At 44.7% G+C, this 23,900-nt stretch overlaps 1 protein-coding gene across 10 annotated transcripts in view; it reads right to left on the reverse strand.

Annotated features, from left to right (window-relative positions):
* Nucleotides 1–23,900, reverse strand: part of HECTD1 (HECT domain E3 ubiquitin protein ligase 1) — a 365,311-nt gene that overhangs the window by 96,238 nt on the left and 245,173 nt on the right. For all 10 annotated transcript variants that reach the window (XM_033952151.1, XM_033952152.1, XM_033952156.1 and 7 more), the window contains exons 28-29: nucleotides 19,052–19,208; nucleotides 578–800 (exon numbers count right to left, since the gene is read on the reverse strand). In XM_033952151.1, the coding sequence (XP_033808042.1) occupies nucleotides 578–800; nucleotides 19,052–19,208 (380 nt within the window). The remainder of the gene's footprint in view (nucleotides 1–577; nucleotides 801–19,051; nucleotides 19,209–23,900) is intronic.

The following is a 23,900-nucleotide window of genomic DNA, read 5'->3' on the forward strand; positions in this document are numbered from 1 at the left end:
AGAAAGATCCTATTACCTTTCCACAATTCTACTTAGCTCTACAATCTCTCTCCCTAAAAAATCCTTATTGCATTCCCATTTTTTCTTAATTTCTGATACTGGCCATGTAGTTACTGGAATATGTAAGACAAACAGAAAAACAAATTCTCAGTGGCTCTGCACTCTGACACTATATTATGGTTATCTTTGTTTGATATACCACTGGATTATATGTTCAGCAGTAGCTCAGAAAAATATTTCACTACTGAGTCACTATTAATATCTCTTGCAGCAACCAATCTTCCCCGGAGGTTCTCACCTAGATAACATGGTATAGCTCCAGAGCTACATTTTCAAATCATTTTTCAACATACATACATACATACATACAAGCATATAACAAACTGACTTTTATACTTCATAAAGTTCATATGTAATAGAGAGAAGTGGTGTAGCTGATGATGCTATATTGTGTATGTGTGTGTGTATATATATATATATATATATTTTTTTTTTTTTTTCTCTCATGGACTATATGTTTTGCAAATATAAAAAAAACAGTGTAAATCAAACAAATCAGCTAACAAAAATTCCTTACGTGTAAGTGGGCTCCCAAATGCGCCTCAATTTATCTGACTTCACAGCACCATTACAGGAAAGTTGAAGCAATTTCTGCACATAATAAAAGATGGTAGAACGGAAGTTGGTGAGAGGCAACTCTACTTCTCGTGTCGTTCCAAGGCCTGTCACTTTCAGAATCAGGGCTAAACGCGGTGCTGGTGCACACTCCACTTCTTCCAGCAGCTCTGACTGAGGAGTACCTAGAGTATTGCAGTAGGATTTGGGAAGAGATAGAAACATTTGTTGAACATCTCACATAACTGATCCTCTCTGTTAACCAATTTCCATTCCAAGGGATGTGAGGTGCTACTATTTATACCAAGTTTATAACCCTTAAATATTTTCATATAGTAACAAAATAATCATCATAGTATCAAACTTTATCCCAGGACAAGCAGGAAGCATATTCTTACAGATGGTTGATGTAATCCACGAACCCCGGTACAGACAGTGCAAAAGTGTACTGTGACTAACTTCTTCAGATATCAGGTTGGGAAGATCAGTAACATTTGATTTTACTGCTCATGGTCTGTAATGGTGCTATATAAACTTTCAGAGAATGCCAGAATAACTGGAGATCAATCTTCTCTACAAAATTTCTAATAAACCGCATGCACTCAAATATAAATCGAGATTTTTGGTACAAATAATTAGCCCCAAAATGGAGGGGGTCTGTTTTGAGTTCCCCCCTAAAGTCCCTTTCATACCACACTCCCTTCCCACTAATGTCCCTTCTCAGACTTCACCATCAGCCTCCAACCACTCCCCCCGAACCGGACTTCCCTTGCCATCAGCTTATCCCCCCCCCCACACACACAAAATGGCAGCGTTCCCCCTGCCTCCCCGAAGAGACACAACCAACCTCCCTTCTGGACCCAGCAGAAGGACCCAAGGTCTACCTTGCTTCCCTGATCTAGCGGCACGTTGGTGCAGGCCACCGAGACTTCCAGTGGCAGTCTCGCAAGGCTGCTGCAGAGATTCATGAGACTGCCACTGGAAGCCTCAGCAGCCTTTTTCACTGCTGAAAGAGCATGGGCAGAAGTGAGTGGGAATTGCTCCTACTCCAACACACTGCTAGACCACCAGGGAAGAAAGGTAAGCCTGGGGTCTTTACGCTGGGTCCAGGAAGGGAGGTGGTGGTTGTGTCTGTTCAGGGAGGGTGAGAGAATGCTACCATTTCTTTTTTTGGGGGGGATGTGGGCCTTGATGGCAGGGGAAGTACCCAGTTCTATGGGGGCAATGCCAGTGAAAGAACTCTGCTGGTATGGGTGGAAGAGCAGTTGGCTTATGGCAGTGGTGGAGGGAGAAAGAAATTTGGGACGGAAGACGTGGTGGGAGTGGCGCATTGGGAAATGGAACAGAGGAGGAGAGGGACATTTGCACAGGAAGAGACAGTCAGGATCCCAGTTCATAAGTCGAATATTCATAACCTGGGGACTGCCTGTATTAGGTCTCTTGTTAAATAATTCTACGTTCTTTATCAATCTGGCATAAATATGCCCTAAGTAGATCTTTAATGGCTTTAAAATATCCTCATTACTGGCAACCTGTTTTGCCTCTCAGAGAACATGCAGTAATACTTTATCCCTTAACTACCTTCTTTTTTGTTCATTTGTACTGAATACATGCTACCCAATAACAACCAACACCTGACGATATTGGCTTTATTATGTAATTTTACCCACTTTGTGACTGACTTAAAAAAACACATTATTCTGCAAAGATGAACTGACATTTATGAAGTTCATATCTATTTTAATAATTTTCCATTAAACTGGCTTTCTAATGAAGCAGTTTCCTTGGCTCAGAAAGCATTATTTTGTTCTTCCCCCTCTTTCTTTTGCAGGTAATAAAGAAATTTCAGGATCTCAACAGTTATTCGGTATTTCAAAGTCTCAAAATTATAGATAGTTGCAGTTGAAGCAGGCCATTCAGAGTGGGTTCCCTGATTGGCGAAACTTAAAAACTCATTATAGCTTGCAGATCCTATGCTTCCAGACAGATTTTTTAGGGCATCAGGCTGCCAGATGGTATAAATTGATATCTGAATTCTTGAATAAAAAACCAAATAATAGTCTTAGAGACATTTGGAGCATCGAGATAAAGCAGTATATTTCTGTGACTCGATGGCCACGAATTTGGACTTGGAGGATGAAGTGTACAGCATCAGCATCTATGAGACAAACTTGGTTTTTCCTGTTACACAGATCTTTTTGGATCCCTGTTAGGTTACATAGATTAGACAGTTCTAAATCTAATAGATGCTGGCACTGACATCTAGACATAGGGACACTGGATCATATGTTGTTCTTTTGCCCGTTGATTCTCAGTTTTTGGAAATCGATATGGGGACAGATTAATGCAATACTTGAATTTTCATTCCCATTAACATATGTGCTGGTTATATGCGGAATATTATTACATGTTAAACCCCCCATAGATCGTTACAAAAGTCGTCTTTTTTTTAGTTATGACCGGGATTGCTATGCAGATGATAACGCATAACTGGAAAAATCATGATCGTCTTAATTTCTATTTTTGGTGGGCAAATTTATGAGAAAATGAATGCGGAGTTATTAGGACATGGTCATATATTTAAATTGGTTTGGGAACCATTGACATCTTTTATGAATGCAGTACAACTGGATTGTTTTTTTAAATTTGTGTACTTCTATTCACATCCAGGGCGGGTGGGTGGAGGGAGGAAATACTTTATTATTATTTTTATTATATAAGATAAGGTTACTGAAAGTAAAATATGTATTATTGATCTATTAATTATCTAATATAAGGGTGGGTGGGATAAAGATACTGTATGTGTATATTTATAAGTTGAATGTGCGTTCTATGCTTTATTTTCTGGTTGTTAATATGTATATTGCACTGTAAAGTTTTTTGGAAAATTAATAAAATATTTAATAAAAAAAATTCTCATGTAAATAAACTGAGTACAATAATCTTCATTGCACCCTACAAAATTCCAAATTTCTTCTTTTTCTATCAGGTTTATTGTTTTAAACTTGAAACAACAACAAAAAATATTTTAAGTCCACTGAACTTGTAACTACATCTTTGTAACTATGACCTAACTGTATTAGTAACTGTACTGAGCTACTTGTACTACCAACTCTACTGAATGTCCATGTCAAACTGCCCAATGTAACTTCCTGGGTAACTCACCCAACCTCTTATAATGTAACCCGACCTTGAACTGAATAGGTAAAGGCAGAACAGAAAACCTGAGTAACAGAACATAAGAACATAAGATTTGCCATTGCTGGGTCAGACCAGTGGTCTATCGTGCCCAGCAGTCCGCTCACGCAGCGGCCCTTAGGTCAAAGACCAGTGGCATATTAGAGTCTAACCTTACCTGCATATGTTCTGGTCTAGCAGGAAATTGTCTAACCTTTTCTTGAATCCCTGTAGGGTGCTTTCCCCTATAACAGCGTCTGGAAGAACGTTCCAGATTTCTACTACTCTCTGGGTGAAGAAGAACTTCTTTACATTTGTACAGAGTCTATCCCCTTTTAACTTTAGAGAGTGCCCTCTCGTTCTCTCTACCTTGGAGAGGGTGAACAATCTCTCTTTCTCTACTAAGTCAATTCCCTTCAATATCTTGAATGCTTCGATCATGTCCCCTCTCAGTCTCCTCTTCTTAAGGAAGAAGAGGCCCAGTTTCTCTAGCCTCTCATTGTATGGCAACTCCTCCAGCCCCTTAACCATTTTGTTGCTCTTATCTGGACCCTTTCGAGTAGTACTAAGTCCTTTTTCATGTACGGGAACCAGTGTTGAACGCAGTACTCCAGGTCGGGGCGCACCATGGCATGGTACAGCGGCATGCTAACCTTCTCCATCTGTTTGTGATCCCCTTCTTAATCATTCCTAGCATTCTGTTCGCCCTTTTTACCGCCACCGCACATTGCACGGATGGCTTCATTGACTTGTCTACAAGTACTCCCAAGTCTCTTTCCTGGGGGCTCTCTCCGAGTACTGCACCGGACATCCTGTATTCGTGCATATGATTTTTGTTACCGACATGCATCACACCTTGCACTTATCCGCATTGAACCTCATTTGCCATTTTGCGGCCCATTCCTCGAGTGTGTTTATGTCTCATTGTAGGTATTCGCAATCCTGCTGTGTCCTCACTACTCTGAATAACTTTGTATCGCCCGCAAATTTAATCACCTCGCTCGTCGTACCAACTTCCAGGTCGTTTATAAATATGTTGAAGAGCATGGGCCTGAGCACCAAATCCTGTGGCACTCCACTCATAACACTTTTCCAGTCTGAGTATTGTCCATTTACTCTTTGTTTCCTATCCGCCAACCAGTTTTTAATCCATGTGAGTATTTCACCCTCGATTCCATGGCTTGCAATTTTTCGAAGTAGACGTTCACGGGGAACCTTGTCGAACACCTTCTGAAAATCTAGATATACGATGTTGACCAGGTCACCCATGACTATCTGCCTATTTACTCCCTCGAAGAAGTCCAAAAATCACAAGTCCTGAACCTGTGGGATGGACTAAAGCAGTCCCTCAAGCCTAGGGTGGGATAGAAGAGCCTGCTGCGAGCACTGTAGATCCAAAAAAAGAAGTCCTTTTCTGCTGCCACATCCACTCTGTAGAAATTATAAAAGGTATGTAGAATGGTTCATGTAGATACCCTACAAATCTAGTCAGGTGGAACTGTTTTGGTCTCTGCCCATGACAAAGCCACACTTTTGGTGGAATGAGCTTTCAATGAAATGGGCAGACATTTATCACATCCGATGTAAGCAGAGGAGTCAGCCACTTGTATTCATCTGAAAATCGAGGCCTTAGAAGTTGGTCTTACTCTCCGGCTCGGACAAGGATATGATCTGAAAGTCAGAAATCATTTGTCATTTCCAAGTAACAAGAGAGTACACTTCTGACATCTAGCTTATTCACCATACACAGAGATACTACCGCCTCTGTAATTCTTAGGAATGGTTCCCTGCATGGCAAGGTTTGGATATCCAAAATTCTAAGTGAAACAATGGATACCAGGAAAACTTTACAGTGACGTCCGTTAATGTAGCCTTTCTTAGGGCCCTCAACACGAGGTTAAGGTTCCAAGGAGGACAAGGTTGACGCACAGGCAGATGCAACCATACTGCTCCCTTCAAAAACCAGGAAAGAGGACAAGGAACCTCTCTCCAAACAAGCTCAAAAACAGGATACACTGGCTACCTGGACCTTAAGAAACTAACTGCCAATCCCTTTTCTAGCCCTTCTTGAATAAATGAAAGAATTGCTGCTGTTGGAGCCCTAATAAGCTCTACCTGTTACTCAAAAAAACAGTGTTGAAATAAATTTCCAGGCTTTCATGTAAGCCGCTACTGTTGCTGATTTCTTGGAGTGGAGGAGTGTGGCTATGACCACCTCTGAGTACCCTTTTTGTATTAATAGCCATACTGAAAGCCCAATGTGTTCCAGATTTTCTAAGGTGTTTGGAACCTGCAAGAGCAGCATCGGATGGAGAGGGAATCTCAAACTCTGATTTCTTTGCAGCTGAACAAGATCTGGAGAGATTCCGGAAGACTGGAAAATAGCAAATGTCACGCCCATCTTCAAGAAAGGCTCAAGGGGAGACCCAGGAAACTACAGGCCGGTGAGCTTGACCTCGGTCCCGGGAAAGATGATGGAAGCGCTGATTAAAGACTGCATCTGAGAACACATCGAAAACACTGGGCAGCTAAAGTCAAGCCAGCATGGCTTCTGCAAGGGCAGGTCATGCCTCACTAACTTATTATACTTCTTTGAGGGGGTAAACAGCCAGGTGGATAAAGGGGAATCTATAGACATCATTTACCTTGACTTCCAAAAAGCCTTCGACAAGGTACCACATGAAAGACTGCTAAGGAAGCTATGGAACCACGGGGTGCAAGGGGAGGTCCACCGATGGATCAAAAACTGGCTGGCGGACAGGAAACAGAGGGTTGGAATAAAGGGCCATTACTCAGACTGGCAATGGGTCACGAGCGGAGTTCCGCAGGGGTCGGTGCTGGGACCGCTCCTGTTCAATATATTTATTAATGACCTGGAAGCAGGAACAAAATGTGAGGTTATTAAATTTGCGGATGACACCAAATTATACAGCAGGGTTGAAAGCAAGGAGGACTGCAAAAATCTCCAAAAAGATCTGACAGCGCTGGAAAAGTGGGCCAAAAAGTGGCAAATGAGCTTCAACATAGGGAAATGCAAGGTCATGAATGTAGGGAAAAAGAACCCGATGTTCACTTACAAAATGGGGGGATCACCGCTAGGGGTGAGTAACCTTGAAAGAGACCTGGGAGTGATGGTAGACACATCATTGAAGGCGTCGGCGTAGTGCGCCACAGACTCAAGGAAGACAAACAGAATGTTGGGCATCATTAAGAAGGGTATCACGACCAGGACGAAGGAAGTCATCCTGCCACTGTATCGTGCAATGGTGCGCCCGCACCTGGAGTACTGTGTCCAGTACTGGTCGCCGTACCTCAAGAAGGACATGGCGGTACTTGAGAGAGTCCAGAAAAGAGCAACTAAGCTAATAAAGGGTATGGAAGACCTCTCATATACTGACAGACTGAAGAAGCTGGGGCTTTTCTCCCTGGAAAAGCGGAGACTTAGAGGAGACATGATAGAAACCTTCAAGATCATGAAGGGCATAGAAAGAGTAGACAGGGACAGATTTTTCAAATTACGGGGAACCACAAGTACAAGGGGACATTCAGAGAAATTGAAAGGGGAAAGGTTTAGAACAAATGCCAGGAAGTTCTTTTTCACTCAGAGGGTGGTGGATACATGGAACGTGCTACCGGAGGATGTGATAAGCAGGAGCACGCTACAGGGCTTCAAAGAGGGTCTGGACAGGTACCTGGAGGACAAAGGGATTGAGGGGTACAGATAGGAGTAGAGGTAGGTAATAGGGATAGGATTAGAGGCAGTTACAAAATTAGTCAGGGACACTGTTCAGGCAATTAGGCCTGATGGGCCGCCGCGAGAGCGGACCGCTGGGCAGGATGGACCTCTGGTCTGACTCAGCGGAGGCAACTTCTTATGTTCTTATCCGCGTATCATGAGTGATGCAAGCAAACTGGAGCCACGATGATCACAAGCCTTCGATGTGTTGCTATTCTTGAAATAACTCAGCCTACCATGGGTCAAGGCAGGAACACATACAAGAGATCCCTGGTGGGCCAAGGTTGTACTAGGGCATGCTTACTAGTACTTGCCCGCTCACTCTGACTGAAGTATGACTTGGACTTGTTATTGCAAGCTGATGCCATCAGGTTGAACGTCTGATGCCCCCACCGCTGAACAATCCTTTCTAACGCTACCTAGGATAAGGACCATCCCACTGATCCAGCATCTGTTGACAGAGAAAGTTGGCCTGAACATTGTTCACTCCCACTACATGCACTGCCGAGATAGCTAGCAGATGGTTCTCTGCACAGTGAAATAACAGCTGGGCCTCCAGTTTTAATGGCACTCTTTTGGTGCCTCCTTGCCTGTTGATAACATTGTAACATAGTAAATGACAACAGATAAAAGACCTGAATGGTCCATCTAGTCAGCACAGTTACTTACCGTAACAGTTGTTATCCAGGGACAGCAGGCAGATATTCCCACACATGGGTGACGTCACCGACGGAGCCCCGCAGCGGACAGCCTCGAAAGCAAACTTGCTTGAAGATCTCGATCTTTCGAGCACTGTACCGCGCATGTGCGCATGCCTTCCCGCCCGAACTAGGGGGGGCGCATCTCCTGAGAGGATCCTCAGTTCAGATACCTAGCCAAGAAGCCAACCAGGGGAGGTGGGAGGGTTGTGGGAATATCTGCCTGCTGTCCCTAGATAACAACTGTTACGGTAAGTAACTGTGCTTTATCCCAGGACAAGCAGGCAGCATATTCCCACACATGGGTGACCTCCAAGCTAAGTAAAAAGGGATGGAGGGAAGTTGGCAATTTACGAAAAAAGATTTTGCAAAACAGATTGGCCAAAGTGGCCATCCCTCCTGGATAAGGAATCCAGACAATAATGAGAGGTGAAAGTATGAACCGAGGACCAAGTGGCAGCCTTGCAGATTTCCTCAATAGGAGTTGATCGAAGGAAAGCTACAGATGCCGCCATAGCTCTAACCTTGTGGCCCGTCACTCGACCTTGCAGAGGAAGACCAGCCTGAGTGTAGCAGAAAGAAATACAAGCAGCCATCCAGTTGGAGATTGTGCGTTTTGATATAGGACGTCCCAACTTGTTTGGATCAAATGAGATGAAAAGTAAAGGAGATGTTCTGTGAAGTTGAGTGCGTTAGAGGTAGAAAGCCAAAGCACGTTTACAGTCCAAGGTATGAAGAGCGGCTTCTCCAGGATGAGAATGAGGCTTTGGAAAAAACACAGGTAGAACAATAGACTGATTGATGTGAAATTCCAAAACAACTTTAGGTAAGAATTTAGGATGAGTACTGAGGACCACCTTGTCATGGTGAAAAACTGTGAAGGGTGGATCTGCAACCAAAGCTTGTAGCTCACTGACTCTTCGAACAGAAGTGAGGGCAATCAAAAACACAGCTTTCCAAGTGAGATACTTAAGGTGGGCTTTGTCAAGCGGTTCAAAAGGAGGTTTCATAAGTTGAGCTAAAACAACATTGAGATCCCAAACCACTGGAGGTGGTTTAAGCGGTGGATGGAGATTGAGAAGTCCTTTCATAAAGCGAGAAACCATAGGATGTGCAGAAAGGGGTTTTCCATCCAAAGGCTGATGAAAAGCAGCTATAGCACTAAGATAGACTCAAACAGATGTAGTTTGAAGTCCAGATTGTGACAAATGAAGTAAGTAGTCCAGAACGGATGTCAAGGAGGAAGATCTGGGTGGCAAGTGACATGTAGAACACCCAAGCAGAGAATCTAGTCCACTTCTGGCCATAACATTGTCTAGTTGATGGTTTCCTGGAAGCAAGTAAGATATCTTGAACAGACGGAGAGAATTGAGAAAAGTCTGTTATGCAGAAAGGTACCAAGCTGTTAAATGTAGAGACTGCAGATTGGGATGAAGCAAGGATCCGTGACTCTGCGTGAGTAGAGAGGGAAATACTGGTAGAAGAAGAGGCTCCCTGGTGCTGAGTTGAAGTAGAAGGGAGAACCAAGGTTGTCTGGGCCACCGAGGAGCTATCAGAATCATGGTGGCATGTTCTGACTTCAGTTTGACTAGAGTCTTGAGAATCAGAGGAAACGGAGGAAAAGCATAAAGGAACTGATTCCTCCAGTCCAGTAGAAACGCATCCGCTTCGAGACGTTGAGGGGCATAGATGCGGGAGCAAAATTGAGGCAGTTTGAAGTTGAGAGGTGACGCAAACAGATCTATTTGCGGAGTTCTCCAATGGGCAAAGATTTGGCGAAGAGTAGGAGAATTGAGTGTCCATTCGTGAGGCTGTAGAAGACGACTCAATTTGTCCGCCAAATAATTGTGTTGACCCTGAATATAAACAGCTCTGAGGAAGATGTTGTGAAGAATTGCCCAATGCCACAATTTCAGAGCTTCTTGACAGAGGGAATGAGATCCCGTCCCTCCCTGTTTGTTGACATAATACATGGCTACCTGGTTGTCGGTACGTACAAGAATCACCATGTCGTGAAGGAGATGTTGAAAAGCTTTGAGAGCATAGAATATTGCTCTGAGTTCCAACAGATTGATATGACACCGACGGTCTGCTTGAGTCCAGAGACCCTGAGTGCGAAGACCGTCCACATGCGTACATTGATGAGTCGGTTGTGAGGACTTTCTGATGAGGAAGAGGGTGGAACAGCAAGCCTCTTGAAAGATTCAAAGAGAGCATCCACCAACGGAGAGACTTCCGCAATGAAGGAGTTATGGAAATCAGTCGAGTTGGTGGATCCACTGATTGCTGCCATTGGGATGCCAGTGTCCATTGAGGAATACGAAGGTGAAGTCTGGCAAAAGGAATCACATGAACTGTATAAGCCATGTGACCGAGCAGAACCATCATCTTTCGTGCTGGAACAGTTGAAAGTTGGAAGAGTTGTTGAGAAATCTGAAGCAGGGCGGCCTGACGTGGTTGTGGAAGGTATGCTCTCAGATTGATAGTGTCCAGAGTTGCTCCTATGAACTGGAGAGACTGAGAAGGAGTCAACTGAGATTTGGGAAAGTTGATGTGAAATCCCAAACTTTGTAGAAAAAGAATAGTCTGTTAGGTCGCTGCAATAACCCCTGAAAAAGAGGGAGCCTTGATGAGCCAGTCGTCTAGGTATGGAAATACTTGGAGACCCTGGTTGCGAAGAGCTGCAGCTACCACCACGAGACATTTTGTAAAAACCCTGGGAGAAGAAGCCAATCCGAAGGGGAGAACTCGGTACTGCAGATGAAGGTTTCCTACTTGGAATCTGAGGTACTTGCGAAATGCTGGATGAATAGGGATATGAGTATACACCTCTTTGAGATCGAGGGAACACATCCAATCCCCTTGATCCATTAACGAATATAAAGTTGGCAGAGTGAGCATTCGAAATTTCTGTTTGACTAGATATTTGTTGAGAGCTCTGAGATCCAGGATCGGTCGCAAATCCCCCGTCTTTTTGGGAACTAGAAAATAACGGGAGTAGAATCCCAAGTTCCTTTGGGAAAGAGGAACTTCCTCCACAGCTCGGAGGAGAAGCAGAGCTCGAGCTTCTTGAAGAAGAAGGGGAAGATGCGACTGATTGGAAGGACACTCTCTTGGATGGCGATCTGGAGGCACCTGAAGGAGCCGAAGAGAGTATCCCTCTCGTAGGATGGTAAGCACCCAGAGATCTGATGTAATGAGCTCCCACTGGTGATAAAATGTGGAAAGGCGACCCCCTATGGGGAGGGGAGAATTTGGAAACAGAGAAATTGGAATGGTCATGTTGAGATTGTCAAAAAGACTGAGCAGGCTTGGTGGCAGCAGGAGTCTGAGATTTTTGTTGTCGCTGTTGTTGAGGAGGACGACGAGGAGGAGGTCTGGAAAAAGCAGGAGTCGTTTTCTGAGGATAACGACGTGGAGTCTGTTTGAAACCTCTAGTTGGTGCAGGTTTAGGTTTTGGTCGAATGAGGGAAGCAAAAGAGCGTTCATGTTCTGAAAGACGCTTGGTAGCTGCCTCAATAGAGTCATCAAATAATTCATTTCCCTGACAAGGTAGATTTGCCAATCGATCTTGAAGGTTGGGATCCATGTCCACAATACGTATCCATGCTAAACGACGCATGGCTACAGCAAAGGCAGATACTCGAGACGAGAGTTCAAATGCGTCATATGAGGCTTGTAACATGAAGAGTCGTAATTGAGAAAGAGTCTTAAGGATGAGTTTAAATTCTGAAAGACGAGTGGTAGAGATATCCGGGTAAAAAGATGGTAAAATCTTCAGAAAATGGTTGAAGTAGGATGTAAAAATGTAGCTGTAATTAAGAACTCTATTTGCCATCATAGAGTTCTGGTATAAACGGCGACCAAACTTATCCATGGTACGACCTTCTCTACCTGGGGGAACTGAAGCATAGATTTTAGAAGGATGTGCTTTCTTTAAAGAGGATTCTACTACCAGGGATTGATGAGATAGTTGAGACTTTTCATAACCTTTACATGGAACTGTTCGATAACGGGATTCCAATTTAGATGGAATGGCAGTGATGGAATAAGGAGTCTCGATATTACGAACAAAGGTTTGTTTCAGAACCGGAGTCATAGGTAATCTGAGGGACTCTTTCGGTGGATGAGGAAGCTCCATATCTGCTAAATATTCAGGAGTATACTTAGAATCTGAATGAAGATCCAGTTTGAGAGCTTGTCCCATATCAAAAATAAATTTGGCAAAAGAAATGGATTTGGAATCAGACGCTTCCTCAGGAGATACACTGCGAGATTTAGGAAGAGCTGAGTTTGAGGGAGAAGCCTCTCTAGAATATGGTGAAAGTGGTTCTGAGTCTAGACGTAGAGTCACAGAAGAAGGTGCACTGTGAGGTGGAGTAAGAGAATGTTTTCTCTTCAGGCTCCTGGATGGAGAAGTACCAGGTGTACGTGGTACGGAATGAGTCGAGGTCTGTGGTGAACTGTCTCGACGGGGTGGCTTCGACAATGGAGTCTTCGGTCGAGGACTTGAGTCGATGCGCGATAGTATCGAGATCCGTGCTTCTGCTTCGAAGAATGAGGTAGAGAAGTCTCGGTATCCAATGCCGAAGATTCCCTCCGAAGCTTGGAAGCAATAGGTCTCGAATGCTTTGACCGGTGCTTCGGAGGAGGTGAGTCTGGAGAAGAATCAGACGAAGAAATTTTCTTCGGTGTCCTGGATCGGCCTCGAGATACTGGAAGCTCTGGTTGGGTGACAGGCTGATCAGTCCGAGGCAAGGTCGAGGACGGGACCAATTGAGCCACTAAGGAGGAAATCTGAGTGGTGAGTATAGATTTCAACATGTCCTCCAGCATCGGCACCGAGACAGAAGATTCTGACCTCGTAGGTGCAGCAGTACGCTCCGAAGAGGGCGACCTCGAAGGTGAGTATTCCCTTATCTTGGAGGTACGCTTGGAAGATGGACGTGCAGAGGACTCTGGTGGCTTCTTGGGTACGGTACCTGAAAGAGAACCCAGAGACTTACCCCCCATAGAAGACTTCGCAGATGGCACCGTCTTCGAGGGAACCGAAGCAGGCAAGGTCGAGGCCTTCGAGACCGAAGCTCCAGCCGGAGCCTGGGTCGAAGCCTTCGAGACCGTAGTCGTCGATGTCGAAGCCTTCGAGACCGGGGCAGCCGCCGAGGTCGAAGTAGAATCCGAAGGTTGCTCCATGTTTCCGAAAAGTTGAAAAAATTGAGCGCATCGGCGTCGAAAAGCCCGTGGAGTAAGAGTGAAACAACGGTGACAATCTTCTGGGGAATGAGTGGGACCCAGGCACTGTAGACAGCGGCAGTGGGGATCGGTGACCGAAATCACACGATTACACTGATGACAACGTTTGAACCCGGTGAGAGGCCGGGACATGGAAAAAATAAAGTCCGTGTCGAACGAAAGGAGCAAATGGACCTAGGCCCAAGGCTCACCGGCCGGACAAGAAATAAAAGAAACTTTTTATTTTTATTTTTTAAGAAAAGAAAACGAAAAAGAAATAGGAGAGCACAGCGACCGAACTTTACTGAAAGAAAAGAAACAGCCGCGGTGAAGAGAAGGCAATGCTGCAGAGATGTAGAAAAACGTGTCTTCTTGTCTCCGCGGAATTAAACGAACTAAGGATCCTCTCAGGAGATGCGCCCCCTAGTTCGGGCGGGAAGGCACGCGCACTGCGCGGTACAGTGCTCGAAAGATCGAGATCTTCAAGCAAGTTTGCTTTCGAGGCTGTCCGCTGCGGGGCTCCGTCGGTGATGTCACCCATGTGTGGGAATATGCTGCCTGCTTGTCCTGGGATAATGCTCTGTACTTACATGCATTACAATTTCATGATTAAATTGCCTTTTTTCTTTTTTTTTTGGGGGGGGGCATAGACCTTAGAAGTCCACTCGGAACTGTCCTTAAGTTTCAACTACTGGAGTTGCCATTGAAGCTCATTCCAGCCTATCCAAACCATCTCCTTTGCGGGATTCATACTGTGAAAGTCTGCCCATTCATATTCTAATTAGAGATCCTCTGTATTCATCCCATGCTTCGTTGAATTCCGTCACTGTTTTCTTCTCACCACTTCCCTCGGGAGGGGTTTTTACTTTGTGTCTGCAGTGGTTATCTGGTCACTCTGGATAACTTTAGGGCACTTATAACAGTTTTTATACCGTCTTAAGTTCCATCCAGGAACTCTCATAAAACCTTCAATTATCCCTGCAGGACGACTAAAGTCTAGGTTGACCCACATCCAGTCTTAACCACTCCTCATGATATGCCCCTTTTAGCTCTGGGTGCACATCAGCATTCAGAGGCCTAAAAAGTCCCTGGATACATCCAAAAAGCCATTTCGATTATCGGAACTTGGACGTGTCTTTTAGATCATTCAAGTGCTGACTTAGGCGGGTTTTTAGATGTATGTAAGTTTCGATTATGAGCCCCTTAGTGTTTAATTTCCTACCACTCTTCCCAGCTCCCACTCATCCCAAGGCTGATCTTTTGATGTACAGGCTCTTCAACCAATTAGGGAGAGGATATTGCTTTGGTAGGATTTTTTCTGCTTTCTCTTCTTTTCATCAGTTGCAAGTACTCCTGCAACCACAGTATGGCTGGGACACACTGTGTCACCAAAGCTGTTGCTCAGGTTACAGCTTCGTTTGCTGTTACTTAAGCAGAGGGAGTGGTTCCATATGCAAGCTATCTTAAGCTTGAATCCCTCATGAAGGAAATAAAGGACCTGAGCAAGGAGGTGGCAACACTTATTTAATTCAATTTATATCCCATCCTCCCCAGGGAGCCTAGAACGGGTTACATGGTAACATATATAACAGCAAACAAGACATATAACAATTAACAAAAGGTAACATAAAACTAAGGACTTAGGGCACTGTAAGGTGTGTAGTTCAATTGTTCTGAATTAGCAGACACTTGGAGCCTGAAGCATGCATGAAGTCTGAAGTGTGTACAGGGAAAGAGTCAGTGTGGCCACAGGGAGAGTCAGTTGGATATCTATTTGGAATACAGTGGTTTGGGTATAACAGTCTGAATGCTAGCTTGTCCCGAGGGGTGAAGTGAAGAGGTAGGTTTTTATTGCTTTCCTAAAGCTCAAAAGTCTATCAAGGGATTTGATGCTAGGAGATAGCTGATTCCAGTACTTCGATAAGAAGTGAGAGTATGACCTTCATCTGGCACTTTCTAGTTGGAGGCTCCGACCAGGGGGCATTTGATGACGTGTTTCCTCCTTGGAGCGGAGGGGTTTGTTTGGAACATAAGGCAGGAGTTTGGCTGATATGTAGCCAGGCACCATGTCGTGTAAGGACATGAATGCAAGTACTAAGCCTTTGAAGATGCAACGTTTGGCTATGGGTAGCCAGTGAGGTGACACTAGCGCTTGAGATACTAAATTATGGGCACAAAGGCTCTTCAGTAGTTTGACTGCTGCATTTTGTACATGTTGGAGACACTTAATATTTTTTGCTGTCAGTCCACTGAATAATGCATTACAGTAGACCATGCAGGAGAGGATGAAAGCATAGAGAAGTTGTGAAAAGTCCGGTTCAGAGAATTAGTTTCTTATTTTCCGTAATTCTCGTAGTAGAACGAAGACAAGATCACTTGCGAGATATGGTCGGTGAGTGATAATTTTGAGCAAGAGGTACCCCTAGGCTGCGGACTTGTCTTTTGCGGTTATGGTGGATGATTCCCAGAAGATAGAGGGGCGGTTGTAGGTGCAATGTTATTTGCGGATCCAAAGGAGTTCAGTTTTTGTGGCATTTAATTGGAGCTTGTTTGTGGACATCCAGATTTTTATTTCTGAAAGACAGTTTTGTAATCTGGGTGTCACGGTCGTCTCCTAGCAGTAGGTATAGTTGGATGTTGTCGGCAAAGGAGAAAGAGATACATTGTTGAAATGCTTCATGATATCTCAAAGTTTTTCATTAGTGGGGAAAAAAGATGCCATGCTGAGGGAGGACAGCTGGACTCAGATTACAGACCCTTTAAGATCAGTGACTCCATTTGCCCTTGAAATGAAGAACAGATATGCAGCCCTGGAAGTAGAGATGAGAGCATCCCAGGGAGAGGAAGGATAAAAGCTCAAAATCCCCAAAGTTGTTGGATCTGTGGCCATTAGGAGTGTAAGGTAGTGGTGATTGGCGATTCCCTTCTGAGGGATACAGGGGCATCCATCTGCAGACCAGACAGGATGTCCCAGGAGGTGTGCTGTCTGCCTGGTACTATAATCCAAGATGTTACAGAGAGCATGCCAAGACTCATCAAGTCTAATGACTACTATCCAAAGCTGCTGAGCCATGTTGGCACTAACTATACTGTTAGGTACTCCTCTGAACATATCAAAAGTGACTTTATGGTTCTGGGAGATAAGGTGAAACAGTCAGGTGCACAGGTGTATTCTTGTTGATCCTCCCTGTCCGAGGGTAAAGGCCAGGGCAGAAAAGATTGCATCCTGGAGAAGAATGAATGGCTGCACAGATGGTGTTGTCGAGAGCATTTTGGACCATGGGATGATTTTCCAAGGGTTGCTAAGCAGGGGTGCCATGCATCTATCAAACAAGGGAAGAAGTGTCTTCAGCAGCAGAATGACCAACCTACTGAAGAGGACTTTAAACTAGAATTGATGGGGAAGGGTGATCAAAGCCCCCAGGAGGTATAAGCCCTCAGGTAAGTGAATCACGAAATATCGTATTTTTTGCTCCATAAGGCGCACCTCACTATAAGACACATCCCAGATTTAGAGAAAGAAAAACAAGAAAAAAACCTATTCTGAACCAAATTGTATACTAATATATACCCGACACCTTTAAATTCCGTCCCAGCCTCCCCAATCAATCATCATTTTTTACATGCCTCCAGCATATCTAATTCAATCCCAGCCCCCCTAATCATCACTTTTATATACCCCAGCACATTTAAATTCAATCCCAGCCCCCCAGCACCTTTAAATTCTGACCCAGCACCCCCCCAATCAATCATCCTTTTTACATACCCCCCAGCACCGTTAAATTATGTCCCAGCCCCCTCCCCCATCTTGGCGGTACCTTTAAATGTTGGAGGTAGGTGGACGGCTGCCTGCTGCTTGTCGGGGCCCGCAGCGCACAAGCGCGCTAATGCCTGGGCCCAGACACTTCCCTAATTGGGCCGGTCGCTGGTGCTTCGCAGGGCTGCTGCCTGCTGATTACCGGCACATCGGGGCCAGCGGTGCACAAGCGCGCTGCTGCATAGGCGGATGCCATTTCTGAATGACCGCCTCAGTATAAATGAGCAGCCATTCAGAAGTGGCGCCTGCACATCCACGCGTTGACTGCTTGCAGCTCTGTCTGTCTCTTCCCATCAGCCCTGGGTACCGGCAGAATCTCCGAGAACGCTACCCTCTGCGTTCTGGTCTTCAGCTTCCTTCCTAGCATCCGGAACTGGTCCTTCAGTACTTCCCTGTTGTAGTTCTTTTTGCTCACGTTGTTTGTCCCCACATGGATCTCCACCGCCGTATCTTCCTCTTCCACGCTGTCGATAATCCTGTTGATGCGGCTCACTATGTCTTTTACCTTGGCTCCCGGTAGGCAGGTCACCAGCCGATCCTGTCTGTTGACTTGTCTGATGATGGAGTCCCCCACGACGATTGCTGTCCTTTCTATCTTCTCTAGCCACAGGTCGGTGTCCCTGGTGTATGTCCATCTCTCCAGCCGTAGGTCCGTGTCCTCTGTGCACTTCCATCTTCCTGGCGTTGGCTAGCACCGGACTCGTCTTCTTGTGGGTTCCCTCCACTGTTTCCAGATCTCGCTGCTGTGTCAACCATTTCTTCCTCGTTGTTGTCCTCCAGATGGTCCTCACTCTCTGTAGGTGTATCTCGGCAGTTCCACTGTTGCTGATGATTTTCCATGGCCTCCCTGTATGCCTCCTCAATGAACTTCTCTAACTCCCGGACTTCTTCCTCGATGGCTTCCTCTGTCTTCAGGTTCTCTGCATCTCTGTCCTCCTCCTCCTCCACTGCTCGAAGTGCTTCCAGTTCCAGTATTCTGCCCTTTTTTTATTACTGTTTATCTATGGTCTTAAGATTAAGTTTTGTTAAACGGTTCAAGTCCCTCTGGGAATGACCCGGTATACAAGACTAAAAGATTAGATTAGATTAGCTCCAGTGACATGCGTCCAACCAGCTCTGTGGAAAAACTGAGGTGATTCTGGATGACAGTGGCAGCTGGTGCACATGCATGATGATACAACTCTAAACCTTCTAATAGAGCTGGAGAAGTTTTCTTACATGGGATCCAGCTATGATATTGCACATGCCTTGAGAATTTGTGTTTGTCCTCAGAGAATAGGATAATTTTGTTTGAAATCCTTTAGAATAGTACTTCCAAAACTTTCATGCAAGCCAACCTTATTTTAACACATAAACATTCATGTGACCCTAGCTGATAAAAACAAACTTGAAAACTGCAAGCATATACACTGCTGCTTTTCAAACACTTCTAGAATAATCTAGGTGGGGAGCTTTGCCACATGGTCTCCTTCAGATGGTGTCACCCATCAGTGAAGACTTGCTATCCTGCTTGTCCATGGAGGACAAATTAGAAACCAGTAGTTGCTAATATCAGAGTTACTTAAGTCTCATCTCACTACTCTTGTGATACTCTTAATTTGCTACTTTCAATTGTTTTGTCTCCCTGGAAAAATGTTTGCAGTTACCTATTTTTTATTATTATTATTTTTAATGACAAGTTTGACTAATGCAACACACATAAAAAAGCAAAGTAATGTCAGTAGAAGTTGCTGCCTAATTCTATCATTTTGTAATATTAGCTCTGGTTTAACCTACCAGGGGGAGGAATTTCTAAATCGGTTGTCTGCTGAACATTAGTCCGACCAGGTCGAGGGTCAAAAGCAGGAACTAAAGCAGAGAACTGTCGTTTCAGTACATAATCATCATCCCATGTTCTCCGACGGCCTCCTTTAGTTTCATATTCTTCTTCTTCCTGTTAAATTACAAAGTTCTTTTCTATGAGTAATTTGACAGCAAACTTAGAACCTCTCACATTTGACTTATTCTCAATATTCCTGTTCTCAGAATTGGAGATTTCTGAATACAGTGGTACCTTGGATTACGAGCATAATCCGTTCCAGGAGCATGCTCGTAATCCAAAATGCTCGTTTATCAAAGCGAGTTTCCCCATAGAAAATAATGGAAACTCGCTTTGATATATTCCCCCCACCCCCCCCGAGGCCAGCAGCGCTTCTCCCCCCCCCATGAGAACCGGCATTGCTCCCCCCGAAGCACATGCTCAAGGCCCAGCACAGGAGGCAGATCTTCGGGCACCGGCACCAACGCGCAGGACATGCTGGTGCCGGTGCCGAGGCTACACCAAAGTAAGAAGAGGGTTCGGGTGGGTTGGGGGGACCTCAGATCGCGGCGGAGGGGTAACCGATGGCAGTGTGTGTGGGGGGGTGCCCGATGGCGGCGGGGGGGGGGGGGGGGGTGTGCCGGTTCGCGGGGGTCGCTCGCAAATCAAAGTGCGCTCGGTTTCCGAGGCGCCGATTTTGCGAATGTTTTGTTCGTCTTGCAAAACACTCGTAAACCGAGGTACCACTGTACCAGAGAACTGCAAACCTTTCTTGGCATGCTAGAAGGAAAACAGCATTATGATTTTGTATTAAATCATATCTGAATACAGATTTTTGGAAGACACCATTGCTTTAGCATGCCAAATTCATGGTAGCTAAAATAGAGGTTTTTCATAAAAACATAGGTATAAGGTGCATGCAGAAGCAGTTCCATCATTGTCCTGAAAAAGGACTGATATGACCAATTTCTAACTTTATTACACATTGATAACAAGGACTATAATTTTAATGACACAGACGTCCATATATTAAGAAATGAAATCATAAACATGCTTTACACAGAATGATGAGAAAGTCTGAACTCTCTATTAGTCTGTTTTAGCACAATTTATATTCAGAATATTAGATCCAAATCTAAACCCTGGTAAGAGACATATACTGAATAAGTAAAACAAAAGATATAATTTGATTATTTATTCAATAGAAAGATTCAACCATAAATATCCTTTTTGTGTAAACGTATGTGAACCCTTCATTAACTGACTGCATCTCCTTGAGAAGCAATAACTTCAACTAAACATTTTCTGTAATGTTGATTGGTTTCTTACATTGCCTTTTAGAAATTTTGACCTATTTTTCCATATATAACTGTTTCAAGTCTATGACATTTGAAAAAGGGGTAATGCGATATGAAGGTTAGTGCAAGAATATGAAAAAATGCTTAGTGTGCTTAGTGTAAGTGTATGAAAAAATGCATATGCAGTAGAATGTGCATCTATGTAATAATATAGCAGTCAAAGCAGACTTTGGTAAACTGACCAAACTATAGGTAGTTCAATATAGAATTTTCTTCTTTAAGAGTAGCTCTCTCGAACTTTCGTAAAGCTAAAAGGTACAAGCGCCATGTAATTTTTCTTTCATATGAAGAGAATCATGCATAAAAGTCCAGATGCCAGGAGGAGGGGTCAGTGGCACATCTGGATTGCATTGAGCCCTGTCTTCGGTCCCATTCCCTGTCCCGCTAGCAATGAAGAAGTCAGATGCTGCAGGGGCCTTCCCTCTAAGTCACTACAGGCTCTGCCGGTTTCAATCCTGCCCTCTCTGGTTACTTCCTGATTTTGAGGGGCAGGATCAAAACCGGCAGAGCCTATAGTGACTTGGCAAGAGCGAAGGCCCCCATGGCGTCTGGCTTCTTCATTGCCAGCTGGTTTAGTGGGACCAAGACCAAGGTAGGGCTCATCGCTATCCAGATGTGCCACTGACACCTCACTCCCTCTCCTCCTGGCAGCTGGCAAACAGCATGGATAAACGCCGCCTGCGGGAGGAATTGGCTGCCTGCCTTGCATTTCGGGCCTGCCCTGGATCCACAACTCCATTCCTCACAGCCAGACACAGGTTTAAATTTTGATATTTTTTTTTTAAAGTTAGAGAAGTGTAGACTCAAATATAAACCGAGACCCCCATTTTTGGGTCAAAAAATCTTAGTTTATATTCGAGTATATATGGTACATTGATAACAAGACATTTTATGTCAAGTCTGTTTTATTGAAAAAGAACCATAAAAATAACTTTATGGACTAAAAGGGATAATTCCTGCTTTTTTATGGGAGGAGGATGCGGAATAGGCTTGACCTACCCATTCCTTATTTAATTTAGAATACTCCTCCTCAGTCACCCTTGGCTGAAAGTATTTTTTTCATTTTATTACTGAGACAATCCAGGATATTATATGGAGTGATTTTGCAATCATCCCCCAACCAGAAAAAATGACTTCCAAATGCACATCTTCATCACCCCCCTAGATACCCAGCCTTCATCCAGGTGGTGTATCTGTCTCCAAACCATTCTCAGCCATATCATGTTACATATAGTGTTATGACTAAAACATACATAACATTTCTGTACGTCCCAAGGTTTAGGAAAGGGTGCAAAAAAAATCGAACTAGAAACCCAGCGTGGATAACAACTGCAGTTAAAAAGGCGATAAGCGACAAGAAATCATCCTTCAAGAAATGGAAAAAGGAACCAACAAAGGAAAATCAGGAAGAGCACAAAAGACACCAGAAAAAATGCCATCGAGAGGTCAGGAAAGCAAAGAGTGAATATGAGGAAAAACTGGCAGGAGAAGCAAGAAACTTCAAACCCTTCTTCAGGTATGTAAAAGGGAAACAACCAGCCAGAGAGGAAGTGGGACCACTGGACGACGGAGACAGGAAAGGAGCAATAAAGGAGGAAAAAGAGATAGCTGACAGGTTAAACAAATTCTTCACGTCAGTCTTCACCAGAGAGGACACATCCATTATCCCAGAACCCGAGGTGATTATAAACGGAGAACACGACGAAAGGCTGGTACAACTAGAGGTAAGCAAAGAGGATGTCCTCAGACAGATAGACAGACTGAAGAGTGACAAATCACCGGGCCCGGACGGCATCCACCCGAGGGTGCTAAAAGAACTGAGAAATGAAATAGCAGAGACACTTCACAAATATGTAACCTCTCCCTAAAAACTGGGGAGATCCCAGAGGACTGGAAAATAGCAAATGTCACGCCCATCTTTAAGAAGGGATCAAGGGGTGACCCGGGAAACTACAGGCCTGTGAGCTTGACCTTGGTTCCGGGAAAGATGATGGAAGCAATGGTAAAGGACACAATCTGCGAACACATAGAAAACAATGGACAACTGAAGGCGAGCCAGCATGGCTTCTGCAAGGGAAGGTCGTGCCTCACGAACTTGCTGTACTTCTTTGAGGGAATAAACAGCCAGATGGATAAGGGGGAATCCATAGACATTATTTACCTTGACTTCCAAAAAGCCTTCGACAAGGTACCCCACGAGCGGCTACTTAAAAAGCTGTGGAACCACGGGGTACAAGGGGATATCTATAGATGGATCAAACACTGGTTGGCAGGCAGGAAACAGAGGGTTGGAATAAAGGGCCAATACTCAGACTGGCAATGGGTCACGAGCGGAGTTCCACAGGGGTCGGTGCTGGGACCTCTACTGTTCAATATATTTATTAATGATTTGGAGACGGGGTCAAAATGTGAGGTTATCAAATTTGCTGATGACATCAAACTCTACAGCAGGGTTAGAAACACGGAAGACTGTGAAGACCTGCAAAGGGACCTAACGAGACTGGAAGACTTGGCAAAAAAGTGGCAAATGAATTTTAACGTAGAGAAATGCAAGGTCATGCATGTAGGGAAAAAGAACCCGATGTTCAGCTACAAAATGGGGGGAACACTGCTAGGGGTGAGTAACCTTGAAAGGGACCTGGGGGTGATGGTCGACACATCACTGAAACCATTGGCGCAGTGTGCGACAGCTTCAAAGAAAGCAAACAGAATGCTGGGCATCATCAAAAAAGGTATCACGACCAGGACGAAGGAGGTCATCATGCCGCTGTATCGCGCAATGGTGCGCCCGCACCTGGAGTACTGTGTTCAATACTGGTCACCATACCTCAAGAAGGACATGGCGGTACCCGAGGGAGTGCAGAGGAGGGCGACTAAACTGATAAAAGGTATGGAAAATTTTTCATACGCTGACAGGTTAAAAATGCTGGGGCTGTTCTCCCTGGAGAAGAGGAGACTTAGAGGGGACATGATATAAACCTTCAAAATCCTAAAGGGCATAGAGAAAGTAAATAAGGACAGATTCTTCAAACTGTGGGGAGCCACAAACACTAGGGGGCACTCAGAGAAATTGAAAGGGGAGAGGTTTAGAACAAATGCTAGGAAGTTCTTTTTTACCCAGAGGGTGGTGGACACATGGAACGCACTTCCGGAGGAAATGATAGGCCAGAACTCTGTACAGGGGTTCAAGGAAGGTTTGGATAGGTTCCTGGAGGATAAGGGGATAGAGGGGTACAGATAGAACTTGAGGTAGGTTATAGAAGTGGTCAGAAACCACTTCACAGGTCGTGGACCTGATGGGCCACCGCGGGAGCGGACCGCTGGGTGAGATGGACCTCTGGTCTGACCCAGTGGAGGCAAATTCTTATGTTCTTAACTACGGTGACTGCACTGTTATTAATTACACCAGAAGAAATATCTTCCCCCCCCTTAGCTATACAGAGCCAATAGTCTACTCCCTTCTTGCTTA

The sequence above is a fragment of the Geotrypetes seraphini genome, chromosome 7 (genome assembly GCF_902459505.1).
Source record: "Geotrypetes seraphini chromosome 7, aGeoSer1.1, whole genome shotgun sequence".
NCBI classification, from domain to species: domain Eukaryota; kingdom Metazoa; phylum Chordata; class Amphibia; order Gymnophiona; family Dermophiidae; genus Geotrypetes; species Geotrypetes seraphini.